The 18107-nt window shown below is 35.7% G+C and overlaps 1 protein-coding gene across 3 annotated transcripts in view; it reads left to right on the top strand.

Moving 5' to 3' along the window:
• The window catches only part of FBXL2 (F-box and leucine rich repeat protein 2), a 411994-nt gene that overhangs the window by 12655 nt on the left and 381232 nt on the right, over positions 1–18107 (top strand). For all 3 annotated transcript variants that reach the window (XR_010743969.1, XM_066322431.1, XM_066322419.1), the window contains exons 2-4: positions 911–972; positions 15253–15307; positions 16756–16830. Coding sequence is in view for 2 of the 3 variants with exons in the window: in XM_066322431.1 (XP_066178528.1) it covers positions 911–972; positions 15253–15307; positions 16756–16830 (192 nt within the window). In the remaining variant the exon portion in view is untranslated. The remainder of the gene's footprint in view (positions 1–910; positions 973–15252; positions 15308–16755; positions 16831–18107) is intronic.

Here is an 18107-nt window from a genome sequence, read left to right as displayed (position 1 = left end):
GACAGCAAATGAACTCTCTAAAGCTCTTTACTTAGGAAATGATGGCTTGTAGCTTTGACGTCTTCCAGTCTTTGCCATGGTTCTTTAAATTCCATTTCATCTTCTGTTTTGTTTATTGCTGTAAAATTTCTCAAACCTAAATATTTAGACTAAGTTGTAAATCTGGTCAACATCTTTGTTTTACTTTCGCTGTTGACTGTATAACCTTAGTATTGCCTGCTTTTTTCCTTGGGTGTTTTTTTTTTTAAGTCTCTTTTTCTCTTTTTCTTTTTTTTCTTTCTTTCTTTTTTTTTTCCCTCCTCTTTTCCCTCTTAAAATATGTATTACTAATATGAAGTTGGGGTGAGAGGTATTTTCAGTTTTCCTTGTAGCATTTCTTGATGTGCTTACTTTGCTTATATAGCAGTTGCTGCCCTATCTGTGGCACTAAATTCTTTAAATGTGTAGATAATTATATTTTATCTATACTCACATACCTGGGCTGAAGTATTTGCACTGTAGAGAGTGAAAGGAGGGACCTGAATAACTGGGAAGTGTCCAGTTTGGTTTTTGTAATGGAACAGTTTTAGGACTATGCAGCCAGTGTGTGTTTGTAGGTGTCTTCCTATTGTTTGAAATTTCACCACTGCTTAAAATGTTTCTTTGTGCAGTGTGAATGTACTTGTTTCATGATTATCAAGTTGCCCCACAATTTTTGTGTGGTTAAATCTTAGCACTAGGGCAGAGCAGTTGTATGTGGCTTTGTTTTGTACATTGAAATAATTTTATAGTATGGACAACTGGCATGTTGAAAACTTCGTATTAACAGTAATTTTAGGGAATTAAGCACCTAAGTAGAGGGTGAATAGCCTCTTTAAAAGATGTTTTTCTTGTTGGTTTTTAAAATAGTGTTTTTTCTTTCTATTTCTAGGTTTTCTCAAATAATGATGAAGCCCTTATTAACAAAAAACTACCCAAAGAACTTCTGTTAAGGTAATTCTTATATTACAGTAAGAACCTCAGGATTATATGTTACTTATGTGTGTCACAGGTGCTCTTCATTCTTTTTTAAATCCTCTTGAAATAAATAACAACACACCTGATTTAGTTCATGGAATCTTGAGCTTGTTGCCTTGATTTGTTTTAATGTGTTCAAGTTGTACTGTACCATAGAAAATGTAATTTAGTTGTGATTTTTGACTTGCATGTCAGAAAAAGAAGTGAAATAAAATGTCCAAAATACTTCGGTGTACCAAGTATTCAGCTCCTCCATACTCTCTATGTTTTATATCTGTTTGTAAAACCTAAGTCTCTAACATAGTTTACACTCTTTGTGGTATGAACTTTACTGTAACAAAAGAAAATAAAAATTCAATGTCAGAGCTTCCAAAAAGTCACTGCAGTGAAAAGCTCTCTCTATATTACCATTACTGCCAGTCTGTGTTGTAGAGGGTAGAACCAACAGAGGGATCTTTCTTACTGTAGTCATTGGGTTACTCATAAATTTTATCAGCAAGCTGGTGTGTGAGTAGATCATCTTGGCAAAAGTTACCTAGAACGCCAAGTTCAGTAAGTTCAGCCTGTGACTGGTGGATGTCTTCATGTTCTCATATGGTTGAAGGTTGATTTCAAGCAAAGTATAAACCAACTGCCAAATGTGAAGCTGTTGCTTGGTTGGATGTGGCCACTGCAGAACTGGAGCTGAACCAGGTCAGCAACATCTTCTGTATCTACAGAGAGCATTTGTTATTGACTAATCCTTAAAGTGGGGAAAAAAAAAAGAAGAAAAAATGTACGGTTATGATGGTGCAATTAAAATTGAGCTGAAGTTTTTTTTTTTAATATACTGAAGAAAAGTTTGGGTCATCTTGTGTGTGTCACTGCTTCTAGTCTGATTTGAAGTGGAAGAATGTGTCAATGGTATTTTGCATTTTGCCCAAAGAAAATGCTCCTAAAAACATGATGACTATCACAATGCTCTCTCAAGGGTATTAAAAAAGGAGACTGTTGTTAAAGGAATTGAATTTTAAAAGGCTTTACATTTTTGTTGAGATACATTCCACATGGTGGCAGACTGTAATTAGACTCTTAGAACTGTTTAGAAAATGTGATTAAAAGAGACAGTCACTGAATGATGCCCTAAACAGGAATTCTCATACCTTTTGCTTTATTGAATGCAATGCCACACATGAACCACAAGATAAAAGTCAATGTAGGATGCTGCCTTCTTAGCTAAAAATCATGATCTGCAAGCACTTCTTTTCAAGTGTTAGGACTCCCCAATATTTGTGGAAATGACTGTCCTTTCCACTGTTATGGATGCTAAGTATCTCATTTATGTAATTGAATAGAATTTATTTATGTGGTTTAGGTAGTGAAAGGTATCATGCAGAGACAGTAAGGATATCTTTTGGAGCATCTTTCCTGAGAGAGAGGCTGGGGTAATTGGACATCAAGAGATGACTGAGAGGAGCCCTCATCAATATTAATCTGTAACTGAAAGAAGGTTGCCAAGAGGGTGGAACCAGGTACATCTCAGTGGTGCCCAGCAATAGGACAAGAGGCAATGGGCATAAACTGGAACACAGGAAGATCCACTTGAATATGAGGAAGAATTTCTTTACTGTGTGGGTGACAGAGCACTGGAACAGATTGCCCAGAGAGGTGGTGGAGTCTCCCTCACTGGAGATATTCAAGAACCATCTGGATGCTATCCTGTACCATGTGATCCAGGATGACAGTGCTTGAACAGGGACGTTTGACCGCATGACGCTCTGTGTTCCCTTTCAACCTGACCCATTCTGTGATTCTCTGATTTTAAGGAATTCAGCAGGAAGAAAACGCAAACAAGTTCAAGGAATTAGACTCTACCAGTGGCTTAGCTGTTTGTTCTTATATTCAAGATAGCTTCTTACAAAGCAACTTGGAGGATGTGCAGGCTCATCTTGGATTTGACCAACTGAGGAAGTGGTGCAGCTAGTCCCTGCCACTACACTGTTACTGTAGTGTCTGAAGAAGCCTTTTGCAGGGTTGAAAGGCTTCGTGAGGCTGTAACAACAGCATAAAATATTCCAGGCCAAGCATACATAGAATTGATTCAGCCAACCATCTATGCTTTATGCACGTCTATCCTTTTTGCAGTTGCATGGTGATTTGCCAAAGTAGTGTTGCAGATGTAGCTAGAAGAGTTGATGATCTGAGAAACTGAGCTGTGACTGTCAGCTTTCTCCATAAAAAAACATTATGATCTCATGCTAAATGCTGGGACTGGGTCTGCTCTGCCAGAGAGAAATAAAGTGCATATTTCATTATACCCACAAGACTGATCTTGTGCTGTGCTGTGCTGATCCACCAGGGTTTTGAAATAGAGTGGAAGGAGATGTGTGGGAGGTGCTCTGTAAATCTTTTGAAATTGTACTGCTGCAGGGACAAACTCAAAAGGCCAATGGCAGAGCGTGTTAGAGAGGGGGACATGCATCTGGGTTCTCATCCCTGCAGAGTGTAGATATCTAAGAAAGTTTCAGGGCACAGACTTGCTTGTCTAAAGGTTTATCAGTGAGGAATTTGTTTTATGAGCCTGCATCTGAAGGCTTTTGTAAGACAGAGTCTGAATGCCTTTTGACTGCTGAAACAGTATCTGGTCATGCTGCAACATGTTTTGAAATTCTTACCCTATGGTTATGACTAAAGAGCTTAAATATTGCTGCAGTGGGTGTAATTAATATTCTAATTATTTTTGCTTTATTAGCTATGCAGTCTACCTTTCAATTAAAAGGAGGGTAAACCAGTTGCATGGAAATATTTTGCTCAGAGAGCTGGAACAGAATAGTAAATACCACTGAAAATGTCATCAAATCCACTTAGTATGCTGCTTGCTTGTGTCAGATACGTATGAAAAGTGTTAGCACTGCAGCCTTCTTCAAAAAAACCCAACTTATCGGACTTGTGGCAAAAAAAGTGATTAATAGCTTGTTACAAATATCTGGGAATTAAATGTAAACACAGTTTCTTCTATTGCTAGAATTGGTCTCATTCTCATTTGCATGAAGTATTTAAATTTATGTAGCCTGGCTATAACAAGCAGTCAGTCCAATTTTTTCCTCTAAAATTGAAATTTTTTTCCTGATGGTAAGCTTAGGAAATAAAACCACTTCAAAATTTATTCATAGAATAGTTTTGCTATACTTGCCTACTCTAAAATTGAACAAAGTAATCCCTTGGTCTTTTACTGCAGTTCATCATCATTATTAATATTATGATTACAATTATTACTGTTGCTAATGTAACAACCAGAATTATACAGGAAGGTTTTCAAGCCAGTGCCATGTCTGTTGCACATTTTCTGTGGAGTATCTACAATACTTGTAAGTAAATGGTTGAGACCCCCAGCTTCCCAGGCACAAAACTCATTTGAAAGGATAAGAAATGAGAGATTATTTGTTCGTAAGTAGACTCAGATAATGGGGCAGAGGAGAAGAGGATATCTGATTAATATGGACAGTGGTGCTTTTGAAGAAGACCTTTGTTTGGAAGGGTCAGTTATGCTTTGAGGTTGGTAGTATAGCTTGAGTGGAGTGAGGGAGGCATTTAATTTGTAACTTTTTCTGGTTTACGGACATTCATTTTTATTGGTAATATTGGAGTCTATTTTTACCTGTGGAAAAAATAGTCGTCTTCTAAAAACTTTTCTTGTAGTATTCAGGCTAAAGGAAAAATTATCATCCCTGTTAGCTGTTGAAACACTATTAGCTTGCCAATTGGCGAGGAGTGCTCTTCCCCCTCTACTGTTACATATTGCAAGAAGTAAAAGGTTTAATAAATGCTCAACTGTATGACGTTTAAGTATGAATTGTGTGGTGGTATTATAAATAGGGTAATTTATACAGTTTTTGGATGATTTTTGCTTTATTTTTTTTTCTTAGTCTTATATGTTCATGAGAAAGCATCAATTGAATATACAGGACATTCTTTGTAGAATTGAATTGGTGTCTGAAATTCATAAACACATATCTATCATCAGAAGGATGATAGGATGAGAAATCAAGTCAGGCTAATACTGTTTTAATGGTAATTTTTCTAGTAAGATGTCACTGCCTTAAAATTACTCATGTTTTTGTTTTGTTTTTTAAATTGCTGGGGAGAAACCTTAAAACCATGGATTATTACAATTAGAGTGTGAATTTGAAAATAAATTGAAACCAAAAAAATGAAGTGTATGTAATTAATATTAGAATGTTCTGATACTTCAACAGCTTCTTTTTTTTTTTTTTTCGGCTTGAAGAAAAGTAACAATGCACTTTTGAAAAGGGAGATACAGCCAGTACTTTTGGTATGTGGAAAGAATAGCATTTGAATAACATTTATTCATTTGTATTTAAACTGCTAATGTTCTGTACTGTGAAAACTGTAGGTTTTTTCACAAAAAAGGTAAACTTGAGAAACAGAGATGTTTGTCCCTTTCAGCCACTTGAACCATTTTCAGTTCCTTTCTGCCTACAAAGTACCTTAACTTCATAAATTGTACCACAAATATAGAAATTATTGTGAGTTCTGTTATAAACCATACTTTTTTTAGTGCATGTACTTTAGAGTATATCTTAACTATCAGTCTCAAAATTTGAATCGTCAGATTTAGAAGAGGATAAGTTTTGGGACTGAAATTAGGAGAGGAACCCAGGAGTAGTGTTCCACCAGCAGCTCTTCTTGTAGGCAAGAATATGCAGCTTGAGGGCTGAACAATGAAGTTTTCATGTTTTTATTCTTTGTTTTTATTACTGCATGCTCCTTTTTGCTGAGCTTTTAGTGTGTTCGTCATTGTAGAGAAAAAGTTACTGTAAGCTTAAAACTGGTAAAGTCAATCATATCATTTGATATGTTTGAAGTGATGCTTTACTGTCTGTATGCTTAACTGTGGAGTAAATAGAAAAGAAATACGGCAAAGGATACATAAGAAAATGTCATAATGCCATGGGTATTTCTTAGCTAGGTCCTGGAGGTATTTGGATGGCCCACAGTTGCTGTAAAATTTGACACTGTATCTTAGCATACAGACTACCAACTAGTGAGTCAAAGCACTGAAAAGTATAAAACTTTTGTCTGGCGCGGTTCTTGGTAAGAATTTTGTAAGCAGAAAAACAATATATGTCTTTTGAAAGGGAAAGGAAAAAACAATCTGTCATCTCAGACATGATTCATTTTTCCCAGTACAAGGATCTGTATAATTAAATAGGGAAATATTTCACCCTGAATAGCTGAGACTGCTCTTTAGTGTTTGACAGTCTCAGGGAAACATTCCAGTTTTATAATGCACATGTGATCTTTTATTTTGATTTTAGAGTTTTGCAAATTTTCAAAATCCTCTATAGTAGTCTGCCAAACAATTACAGTTTAACTGTTTAGAATTGGAAAGAGCCAAATTGATACAAGTATCTAAACTATTCATACAGATGATGAACTGAAAGGATTATATTTCTTATGAAAGTAAGACTTATTTTCTGTATGTTTTCACAAATCTATACTTTTTGTAAAGCAGATTCTAATATTGCCTCATACAAGTAATTTTCATTAAGTCTTTTAATATAACATGCTTGAAGTACATCTGTCCAAAGAAATAGTCCAGAGCAGCACTGAGTGACACTATTCAGTATGGTGTGAATATCCTTTAAATGTTTGCTGACTAGAAATGCAGAGACTTACACTGATAAGAAGCAAGCAGAAACAATGCAACTAATGACAGCATAATGGCAAATCCTGACTCACTTCTTTGAAGTCATGTAATCATTTCCAGTGGTCCTTACCTCCCAAAAAGTTATCAGAAATTAAACTGAGTGAGTGATCTGAATGAGCCGCAGGCACAGTTCATAGACAAGATAAAGCCTTTGGAAATTAGTTAAATATTTTGATCTTTAGCTGGAGAAAAAACAGAATTATAATTATTTTAGGACTGTATAAGATAAACAGAGTTCTTTCAGAATCCTTATGTGCTTTGGGAGCAATTAAAAAAAATCACATTATCAATGTGTATTATTTTGTTATAACATGATTTATGTAATGTTACAATGTATACAATTGTAACAGGTCATTTAGTTTCTCTGTGTCTTCAAGGTAGTGTGTCTAACTTCAAATATACATAGACAATGCAATAAATTGCAACTTTCTCATTAATCAGCTTTTTAAAGAAAAAATTCCTTTTATTCTGAAGAGGGATAGGGTTTTAAAACTTTCCAGTGACTTATGTTCAGGACAGAATTTGGGCTCTGCCTGAGGAAACTAAAGGCTGAATCAGTGCTTGGTGGTCAGTATACCTCCTTCAGAATATGGAGAAGGTCTCATGTTGACCTTGTTTTTTACACATCTACGTGCATTTTTTGTCTGCTTGTGAAATTCTTACCAAGATCAGTTCCAGATGGAGATTTATATTTTTCACTTCTTTGCCTTGCCAGTCGGCACTTTGTATGCATTTTCTGCCTTCTTTCTATAAAATGCTAAACATTTGCAAACGATTATATGAACAATTCAGTTTGGCCTTTTGAAATTGGAGTAGGTAGCTGCCATCTTCTATTTAGTATATTTAAGTGGTTTGGTTTTGTTCACAAACAAGTGCCAGTGTAAGCTCAAAATGGAATGTTTTGGGCAGCGATATTTCAGACGGAATTCCTTTAAAAATGTGAGAGGCTTGAAAAACAGATGCAGAAAATTGCACACTAATGCTTTTGTATACTGCCTTAATGAGGAAGAAGAGAAATGGAAATAAAGTTTTATTGTGTCCAGGCGCTAAGTAAAACCTGTGAATTTTGAAAAGGAAGTATTTTTTTAAATGTTTCTGCCTGGGGCTTCCTTATAAATGTAATGCTTTAGCTTTATTTGGTTCAAGTTACAGGTATTATCTCTCAGTAAGAACAGGCTTGTGACAAAGGATTAGTCACACTGGAACAAACAAAAGCAAATAATCATTTGAAGCAGGAGTAACAGCTGAAAAGACTATAGCAACGACTTACACAAACCTTGGATTGTACTTTACCATTTATTTTGTTTCATTTTGTTTTTCTTTTATTTGCTACTAAATCGCTCTTTGGAATCTCATGTTTAATGAGGACTTAATTCGATGTAGGGCTTTATTTACCTTGAAACTTATTTAAAGTTTATTTAAAGTTTATTACTTTATTTAAAGTCTGTCTCTTAGTTCGTTCATTATCAGAACTAAATGTTCAGAAATAGTCACGATATAATGAAGTCTGCTTTTTATATGGAGCTATGGGAGGCATAGGGGGAAATGTTCTTCCTCATTTCCATGTGAAAAGTGCCATGAAAGAACAAAAAGGTAGTCAAAAGATACTCTTACTTTCTAAAAAGAAAAAGGTATTTCTTAAATATTGGTGCTAGACAGTTTAAATAGAAAATCATACATAAAAATACTTAGACTTTTTTGGTCTGTAATTCATGAAGTATTTACAGGGGAGGAAAACATTATTATCTGTGTGTTCATGATGTAAACACAGACGTCAGAGGAGAGGTCTTTTGTTCAAGATCATCCTCTAGGCCAGTATCAGAGCTACAGGTTGGATCAAGTCTACTGAATCCTACTCCAGCAAGTAGCCAGAGCACGTAACATCTGTGACAGTAATGGTCTTGGTGAATGGAGTGTCCCTAGGCTGCATGGCACCAGTGCATCATGTTATTTGTCCACATCTCTATCTAGCCACTAATGTGCAGGGTGGTTATAGGGGATTTTTGCCTGGTCAGTGCCCAGATTATAATCCCTTCACTCAAGTGAAAAAATAGACTGTAGGATGGTTGGCATGGCCAGTAGGTTGGATTAGGACTGTGGGCTGTGATTTAAACCACCGTGAACTAATCATTAGGCTAACTGCTTTTATTTAGTAAAATGTGTTATAGTTGCCAAATTTGTACTTCATAAAATCACTTCATAAAAATAAAATCTATATTAAAAAATTATAGACTTGTGGAGGCTGGAAAGTTAAACAGAATTGGCTGTTTTTGAATTTATCATTGCACATTTTGTTTCAGATACTGAGAATATCTGAAAAGCTTGCTGTTGTGTTTGTTATATGGACATGCTTTACAAATAAATAGAGAATGAGTAATAGGATCCACTTGTCTTGCAAGTGATGTATAGACCATAAAAGGTTAGATGCTGTCCTCTCTAAAATGAATCCAGAAAAGTTGATTTCTGTTTCAATGGAAAATAGATGTCAGACATCCTGTAGTCAGCCTAGTATTTTGCAGTTGCCAATACTTACATCAATGGTGTGTAGTAATAAATACCTCGGTGAAAGGAAAGGAGGTTTGGCTTGTAAAGAAGTGTTCTTTGGTGCCACATTTGTTATTGAAAGACTTTCTGTGGAGATCAGCTGAGAAAGATCTGAGTTGTTTACAAGTGGAAACTACAGAGTTAAATTACTAGAAAATTTTGGAGCATGAAACAGAGTTTCTGGTTTAAGTGCTTTACTTTACAGAATAGCTCATTTGCAATGAAAAGGGTTTTTTTTAAAAAAAAACTGACCTGAAAGGTCAAGCATTAGATGAGGCAATGGATGTGTGTTTTGTGTAGCGATTGGTGTGCCTCTGCCTTTTGCTACTGAAACAAGCCTGACAGAAAAGATACTTGTTTTTTCATACAAAATAGCCAAATTCCTTAAAGATTTAAATATGCCTCACTTATCTTTCCAGGACAAGTGTTACTTTGTGGTTTTATTGAATAAGATATTACAGGATTTAGCTGCAGAGTTGGTGAAGTTCAGAAGTATACCAGCATTAACATTGTTAATCGTCTAGATATAAATTTATTTATTGAATTTAATGTTCATTTAAGATTCTGCTTTTCTGGATTATGGCTATGAGTTATTTATTTTGCCTGTATGTTTTCTAGCCTGCGTATTTTTATTCTAGTGTTTGTATGCACTGCTGGACTACACTTAACCATCAGATGCCTCATACCTCAGTAGGATATTATTTAAACAGAGGACAAAAGGTGAAGAGGAACCTTCCATGTATAAAGAATTGTAAATAAGGTTTGTATTTACTGAGTATGACGTTTTAGGAGAAATACAAGACAGTTTCTATGGCAGTTATCAGACTTTGCCACTGTGTGTATTCACAAGTAGTGAACTGAGAGTGTCTGATGCCCATTTCTACAGTTTCTTGGGCATGTGTGGAGAAAATGCTGAGAAAAAACTACTAAAAATGCAAATCAAAGCTGTACTTTGTCTCTCTGACACTTTTCAATGCATGTAGGCTTTACTCTTCCATATTGCATGTGAAGGACTTTAATGCAAACAGATTTGCTATGCAAGGAATTTTACAAATCAGTAAGAAATCCATAGTCTAAAATGGGGAAGACATAACAGATTTGTTGTGTGCAAGTTTTGTAACAGCTGGACAGTGTGGTAAAATTGGAAGGATCTTCCAAGCAGGTTATCTGGTTGATGTTCTGTCTTCAGTGAGGCATTTCTCATCCTTATTATTTTGGTTTTCATTTTGATGAAGTTTGTTACCGTCCTTGCCTGCGAAGCCACCATAAATTAAAACAGCACGAAAAACAAAAGTTCTGATGTGGAATTCCATTTACAAGTCAGTTATAAACAAACCCATATCTTAGGGTTTTGGTGAAGCTTTTTAGAAATTACCAAGTCTTCCATACCAAATTCTGGGAGTAGGGCCAGGATTTCTAGTAAGTAAAGTGTTTGTGTGTGGTACTCACTGCAGGCATCCTGTTATCCACTTTTTATCAATTCTTATAGCATTGTATCAAAATACCTACAATGGGTAATTGTCAGGATATTACTTCAAAAGCTTATTCTTCATGTGATCAAACGTGGAAGGGCCTTAGAAAAGCAATAGAGAAGCAGTTTGACTCTTGCACTCTTTGATTCCTCTCTCTCTGTAGGAGGTACACTGTGCAGTGTTGGGGTTTTGAGAAATAGTTGTTTCTTTCTGTGGGAAGAAACATTTCCTTCCTTAGGGAAGGAAATAATGTTAGGAGTCAGCTGTCTCTGTGTTTGGAAAGACATTGGACAGTCGATTTACAGCACAAGGGAATAATGAAGCACATGTGGAAATACGTGAGAAGATGATGGAGACCGTAGATAACCACTTCTTGTTGGCAGAACCATATACACTGCAGTGAAAAGTGTCTCAAAAAGGTGACCTAGGTCTGTGGCCCTCTTATGCTGACTTTTGGTGAGTGTTGAATATCAAGCAAATTCCAGACTATAAAAATATGAATCCTAACTGCAGCACTTTTAAGCAGGCAAGAGAGAGATGATGAGAATTTTCAGCCTCCTATTCAGTATGCAGTGGAAAAATTTACCATAGATTTCTTTGATAAAAAATTGAGAGAGAGGAATATGACAATTTCAGGTTCTTTTTGAAAATAAGTAATTGGACAATACTATTCTTTGAAATTAAAACTTTGGTTGGCTTTACTAACCAAAATTACATGTTTCTACTTAAGCCTTTGACTTCTAGCATTTGGCATTTTTATTTTAAAAGTGAACAATGCATGTGCAGTTTATCAGTGCATGTTAAAGAGATTCAGTTATAGATGACACAAAAGAACTGTAATGGTTAACCCTTATGAAGACATGGCACTCCTAAGGAATTTCATTAATAACATGATAAATTGCGTGTGTTCAAACAAGATTAATTTTACAGATTAATTTTACATTGATAGATATGCAGGAGTAAGGAATGCTACAGAAAGAGCTGTGGCCTGGGCTGTGTCCTCCCAGAGCAGGGTGTGATGGGGAAATGGGTGAGATCCTGTAAGATTCTTGTCTGATGCTGTCTTAGGAAGGCTGTTAAAATGGCCTTGAAATGGCTTTGAAAATGAGGGTAATGAAATCATACTTCATGTCTGTGTACAGCTTTGTTGACACTAATAAATTTTTTAATGCTGCACATGCTTCTGATGTCTACATTTGAAGAAACATGCTGAAAAAATAATGGGCAGAGAAAAAGAGATTTAAAGAACTAAAGTAAAACAACTGTTAAAATAGGAATTAAAGATGACATGATAAGTGGCTTTTAAACTCAGTAAGGAGAAAGTATGAACTGCTAAAGCACTCTTTAATTTGGTGAAGAAAAGTAGAAAACAGCATAGAACTGGAAGTCAGACGTTCACGTTGGATATAGGGGAAACATTTTGACAGAGTGATTAACCAGTGGAACAAACTACCAGAGAAGGTGATGATTTTCCATGTCTTGAAGGCTTTGGAATAAAGAATAGATGCTATTAGGCCTTAGCCAAATGCTAGTTTACCATAAGGGAGTTGAGGAGCTCTAAGCTTGTTCAACGCTTTGTGCCTTTGGCATGAAGCTCACATGTGGTGTGGGGACTGTTAACATTGAAAGGTCTCCAAGGCCAGACTCATGAGGCACGTCTCCAGAGTGGTGTGTGCTTAGGGATGTAAAGGCTTGAAGGACTCCAAGTGTTGGCAAGTGAGCTTCTTGAGCTTAATGCAGGCTAACTTTGGAGAATTGAATAGCCTGGGACACTAGAACTCAGAACAGATGATCCTAAACGTTACAGTGAATTTATTAACTTGATTTCCATTGCCTTGTTTAATACATGCCAAAGACTGAAGTGGAAATGACTCCTGCTGCTGGCTGCTTCCACCTACATAGCTTGTGGCCGTAGAAGACAGAAGTGCTATGCAACCAGCAGCTGCTCTGCTTGGTAGTTCTTTCCACTTTTTAAAATTGCAAGTGCCTGCTGATGGTCCTTCACCCAAATGCCAGATAGTGTCACTGTCTGACCCTGACAGATGACTGACAGTGTCAGTGTTTCCGTCTCATTTCGTTGGTTGCATTTTAAGTCTTTAAAGACTTTAAAGATGTCTTCTAAAGATTTGAAATTACTTTAACCCTCAGAGTCTTGTGCCTTGTTGACTAGTTTTCCTGGCTGATAAGGATTTGCTAGTAATTCTGTGGGACTGCAAAGAGACAAGCGTGTGCTAATGGTACACTTGAAAGACTGTATTATAGAGGGTAAATGCATAGAAAAGCATGGAAAAAAGTGTTTTCAAGCACGTGTGCAAGGTGCTTCTTTGGAATCATAAAAGCATTTACTGACATTTCTTACCAATTCGCTTAAATAATGCGAAGGGTAATAATTGTGCTTGTGATTGCTGATAATTTGTCAATGTTGTTACATATTTTGATGGGGACAGCTTGGGCTGCCTTGCAGGAAACGGTTCTTCTCTAGAACAGCAACAACAACAAAAAACCCTAAAAGCATCACAAATGTTTACACTTGCTAAAATATTTCTTCTCTTTATATAGAATAACCACTTTCAGTTTTCAACTTTTTGAAAAGTCACTTCATACAGCATCAAGCAAAAATAAATATGTCTGTTCTCCATTTGGCTTTAGTTTAACTTTTTTTTAGCAGAAGTCCTGCATCAGCATTAATCTCATCAGCATTAACAGCAATAAACAATGAAACATGAAGACAGAGTGCCAGACAACTCAGGAGTGATTGAGGGTGTATAAAATACCTTTTCCTCAACACCTTACAGTTTCTTCTGTTGTTTCTTGTTTCAGTAGAACTGGTTACCTCACTTCTAAATCATGTCACATTCTTATTTAAGCAAGAGTATTGTCACAAGTTCTTTCTTTGTTACAAATAATGTGGAAGTCTGTATTTTGTGCTTCTTTAAATCTGAGATAACTCTCAGGTTCCGCTGCCACAGTGGTTCCATGAGGAAGCTTCTGCAAGCCAGGAAGCTTTTGCAGCTCTCTCTCATGTAATCTCCACACTCTCATCTGACATTTCCCTCATGGTGGGGAGAAAGGTGATTTTAGAAGAGAGTTCCTGGTAAGTCACTAACATTTATGCTGCTCTTAAAAGAGAGAGAACACTTTTCAGTGTTTATCTGAACAGTTCAGTGATTTTCTGAGCACGTTGTGTACTTTGTGCATTAAATGCCACTAAGTTTCCTAAAGTGGACACGCATCAGAAAGGATGTTCAAATGTCAAAATAGATGCTATCAAAAGAAATGTTTTTGACAGGATATTGTTAAGTGTTTCATAGCTTCTGAAAACTTCTCTCCTTCTGTTTGCTTGGCTATTAGTTTTTTTTTTGAGAAAGTGTATTACTGTATGGTAAAAAAAGAGAAAAAAAACCTCCAGGTGTCAAATGAAATATTGGAAGACTACTATCTGAAGTGATCATAATGAATGCCCAGAAGGTTGTTATGTTTAAGAAGTATTTTCCTTACATTTTTTTCTCTTACCACAGCTAAAACAGTGCTTAATATGCAGGCATCCATTTGAGCTCTAGCTTCAGATTTTCATTTGGAAAACAGTGACCAGAATGTTACATGTTTAAATTCAACATCTCTTACCAGTTGTTTGCTCCTCAATGGTAACGTCTGATTATAATATGAAATTGTTCTTATTGCTGTTCATGGGTTTAGATGGCTGAAAAAGTTCCTTGGCAAGCAGATAGCAGGAACATCTTTCATGTATTTCATAGCTTTCATTCTCTGCAATACAAAATTATTTTTATAGGTTCTGTATTTTATGCTTTAACTAATGGTTTCTTTTTCACTGAGAGCATTCTCTGAACCAATTTTGTTGGTGTTTGGAAATTATATTTAACAAAATTCATTTTGACAGTGAAAAATTTCTTTCTGTAAGCTATTAAGAGTTGACAACCCTGAGAAACTGGTTCTATGATCACAATAGTAAATCTGAATTTTCAGCTGTAGTTGTTTCTTGTAGAATAAAATTTTTAAAAACGATACTGTGTTAGACTTGGTAGTCACTATGAAACCCTTTCAGAAATTTGGGTCATTGTTTCTTGTATTAATACTTAGATTCTTGAACTTGGTTTTATTCGTGTGCTATCTATTTCTTACTCTTCACCAACTTCTGAAATCTTCATCTGTATTTATGCAAGTTATTTCTTTAATTGTAGCACAATTAAAGGAATATAAGCTAGTTTCTCTGAATTAAGAAGAAAAAATTATTTGCTATTGTAGGGAGAAGGAGCAGAAAATAGATTTTCAGAGGCCACACCTGCTGGGTGCTATGTTCTCATATGTTGGTGTTGATTGTCTTTAGATTATAGCTGTGATATTCTGGAAGTCTCAATAGCCAAAAATACTTTGGTAAAACACTCATATAGCATTTAACCTGCTTCTTTTATAACTGATGTCTTTCCATAGAACTACAGAACCGTAAATTCATACAGTAGTCCAAATTTATAATTAAACATTTTAATTGTGGTTGTTATCCTTTCTTTCTAGAATATTTTCTTTCTTGGACATAGTTACCTTGTGTCGCTGTGCACAAGTTTCCAAGGTATGTATTTCTCCTGGGGTTTTTCGATTGTTCCCTATGCTATTCTCTCAATTATGTGCAAATAATGGGATTCATTGCAATCTGCTTTCTGCTAAAAATGAAAAAAAAAAAAGTTTTTTCAGTCTCTTAGTTTATTAAAACAAATGAACAGTGGTCCCAGTTTTGCATGTAGATGTGGACCTAGTTGCTGTGTACCAGAGTTCTGTTTAAGGGCTGTGGAAAAGATCCCCGGTCAGACATGCTCTCTATCTGGAGAAGGGATTAAGTCCAGTTTGGCATGATGACATTTGCTTTTTATAAAGCATGTGGCTGTATATCACTGTTTTTCAGATGTAATTGCTGTTTAACATTCCATGTAGTTTGGTTAATGTGCACCATGTGTCTAACAAGTACCTCCATCAGTTTCTTGCCAAGTACAAAGGTGTTAAGTAGATGGACTACTAGTGGAGGAAAATGGCACGCACAAGATATTAGTGAAGGCATGCTAAGTAAGTTTTTATGTTTAGCTTGTCTTCATTTTTCTTTTCTTGAAATAAAATGAGTAATACTCAATTTCTACATCAACTGTATACAATGGACTACATTATTATACAACATGAATAAACTTTATTTCGTCTTTTTTTTCCTTCTCTTATACTTGAGTTTGGTTTGGGGTTTAATTGGCTGATTGTTTGTTTGTTTGTTTAATGTATAATTGTGTAATTATTTCGTGCTTTACCCATATCACACTGTCAGGTGACATCAGGTTTCATCTGAAACCTACAAAACTCCATTAGAAAACCAAAGTGATTGAATAGATTGTATCTTTCTCTGAAAACTACCTGTGGGTTGGATGGGGTATTATTTTTTTTTCTCTCATTTTCTGCATATATCTGTGTTTCTCTGGCTTTTTAATTTTGCTTTACTTTGAACTATTGCTTCAATAGTGAGGGACAAGCTCTCAAACATGTACATGTAACTTAGCACGTGTAAAGGAAAGGCCTGGTCCTAATAGTGGAAAGTCAGCAGTTTTCTGAAAGGTTTCTGTTTTCTCAGAATAGTAACTAGTGAGGTTGAGGAACTGTGGTTTTATTGAAAGGAATCTCATCTGCAGCAACTTTTTTCCGTTTAGATCTAGCAAAAGTAACTCATTAGAATACTTCACGAAAGCTTTTTAAGAACAGAGGGTTAAATCTTTCTGTGTGCGAGCTTCACATTTAATATCTTGTTTTCCCGTGTGCTTTGTAGCCACAAGTTAACCTTTGAAGTGTAATCCATTTAGGAGATTTGAGATTCATTTCTACTTTGTACTGTATGAGTACTAATATCTACTTTTTTTTTTTTTTTTTTTTTTAATGCTACCTGAAATTGTCAAGTTTGTAATATTTGCATTACTGAGTACTGAGTGAAAGGAAAATGAAGGGAGTGGGCAGTAGAGGTAATAAATAAACCATATTTGTTTTCTGTAGGCATGGAATGTTTTAGCTCTGGATGGAAGCAACTGGCAAAGAATAGACCTCTTTAACTTCCAAACGGATATAGAGGTTAGTGTCTTTTTTCATTTTTAGGGTCTTTTTCATTCCTATGGAGATGTTGACGAGCACAGCCCATTTTGAGTGCCCCACATATTCCACTTGTTTTCACGTGTTTTAAAGACTAAATTCAGGAAAATAGTACTGTGAAGGAGCAAATGAAAAAGAACTGTATTTGCTTTTTTTTCCCCCCTGGATATGTGTTTCAGTTTTGGTTGTCAGCTGTGTATCAGATGATTTTTATATATCATATGCATGTAGGGCTCTGCTCATTTCCAGAGAGGAAAGGTGTAAACCGTGTCTCTAGATGGAATGAGTTTCTCTGAATCACTTTTACGATCTAGAGGATAGTTTTGCTGCTCCCAAATCCCTCTATGAGGGGGCCATCTAGTGCTGGAAGCTCACTGGACACTTGGCTATAGGATTTGGAGATTGAAGCATTAAAACGTTGGACGACTTTTCTTACTGCAGACTTGCCTAGATTTGATTTGGTGTGTATCTGATTGCCATTTTATGACCATTTCTTGTATAAGGTTTGAACCCTATGTGAAATGTAGGTACATGTGAAGTCCTTTCCAGTATATAAAGAAAAGTTTTAGGGAAGACTTGTCTTCTGTAAGAAAAACATGTCTGCATTAATGCTGTCATATATGTGCATAACAAAATAAAATATGACATCTGAAAATCAAGAAAATAATTAGCGGAGGACAACAATTCCTTGATTTAGTCTGGTTTAATATTTGTTGTTTTATACAGATTAAATGTAGACTACAATAATAGATTTGGTTCTGTATTTTATGTTTTAGCTTCTTAGTTGCATGAATAAATTCCAGATGTGTTTCATTTGCTATATTTTGCTAACCATGGTACAGACTGTTCCTAAAGCTTTACAGTAACAGAGAGGGTGCATTTTTTTCACCGCTCTTTTTAAACTTTATTGCCAACTCTTGTGCTCTACTCATCTTAAACAACAGCATCTTGCAGAGGCAGGAGAAAGATTTTCGGCATCTGCCTCAATCTAAATGTATCAAAGAAGACTTGGAGCTTTAATGTCACATTTTCAGTTGCCTTTAAAAACTTGTGTTCCTCATCTGCTAAGAAATAAAGTAAAACCCCACAGGTTGGCAGTCCGTCCTGTTGATAGGCTTTTTTCTGTGTTTGCAATCATTTTGGTGTTTAGAAACACCATGTTGTATTTTCAGATTTTCAATATTTTTGTCATATATTTTAGCTAGTGGTGTTGCCCTCTGAGATGCTGAGATATTTGTAGCATGGGATTCAGGAGAAGG

Source organism: Sylvia atricapilla, chromosome 1 (assembly GCF_009819655.1).
Source record: "Sylvia atricapilla isolate bSylAtr1 chromosome 1, bSylAtr1.pri, whole genome shotgun sequence".
NCBI classification, from domain to species: Eukaryota; Metazoa; Chordata; class Aves; order Passeriformes; family Sylviidae; genus Sylvia; species Sylvia atricapilla.
Note: the sequence above shows the minus strand (reverse complement) of the source record. Positions and strands in the feature narration are given on the sequence as shown.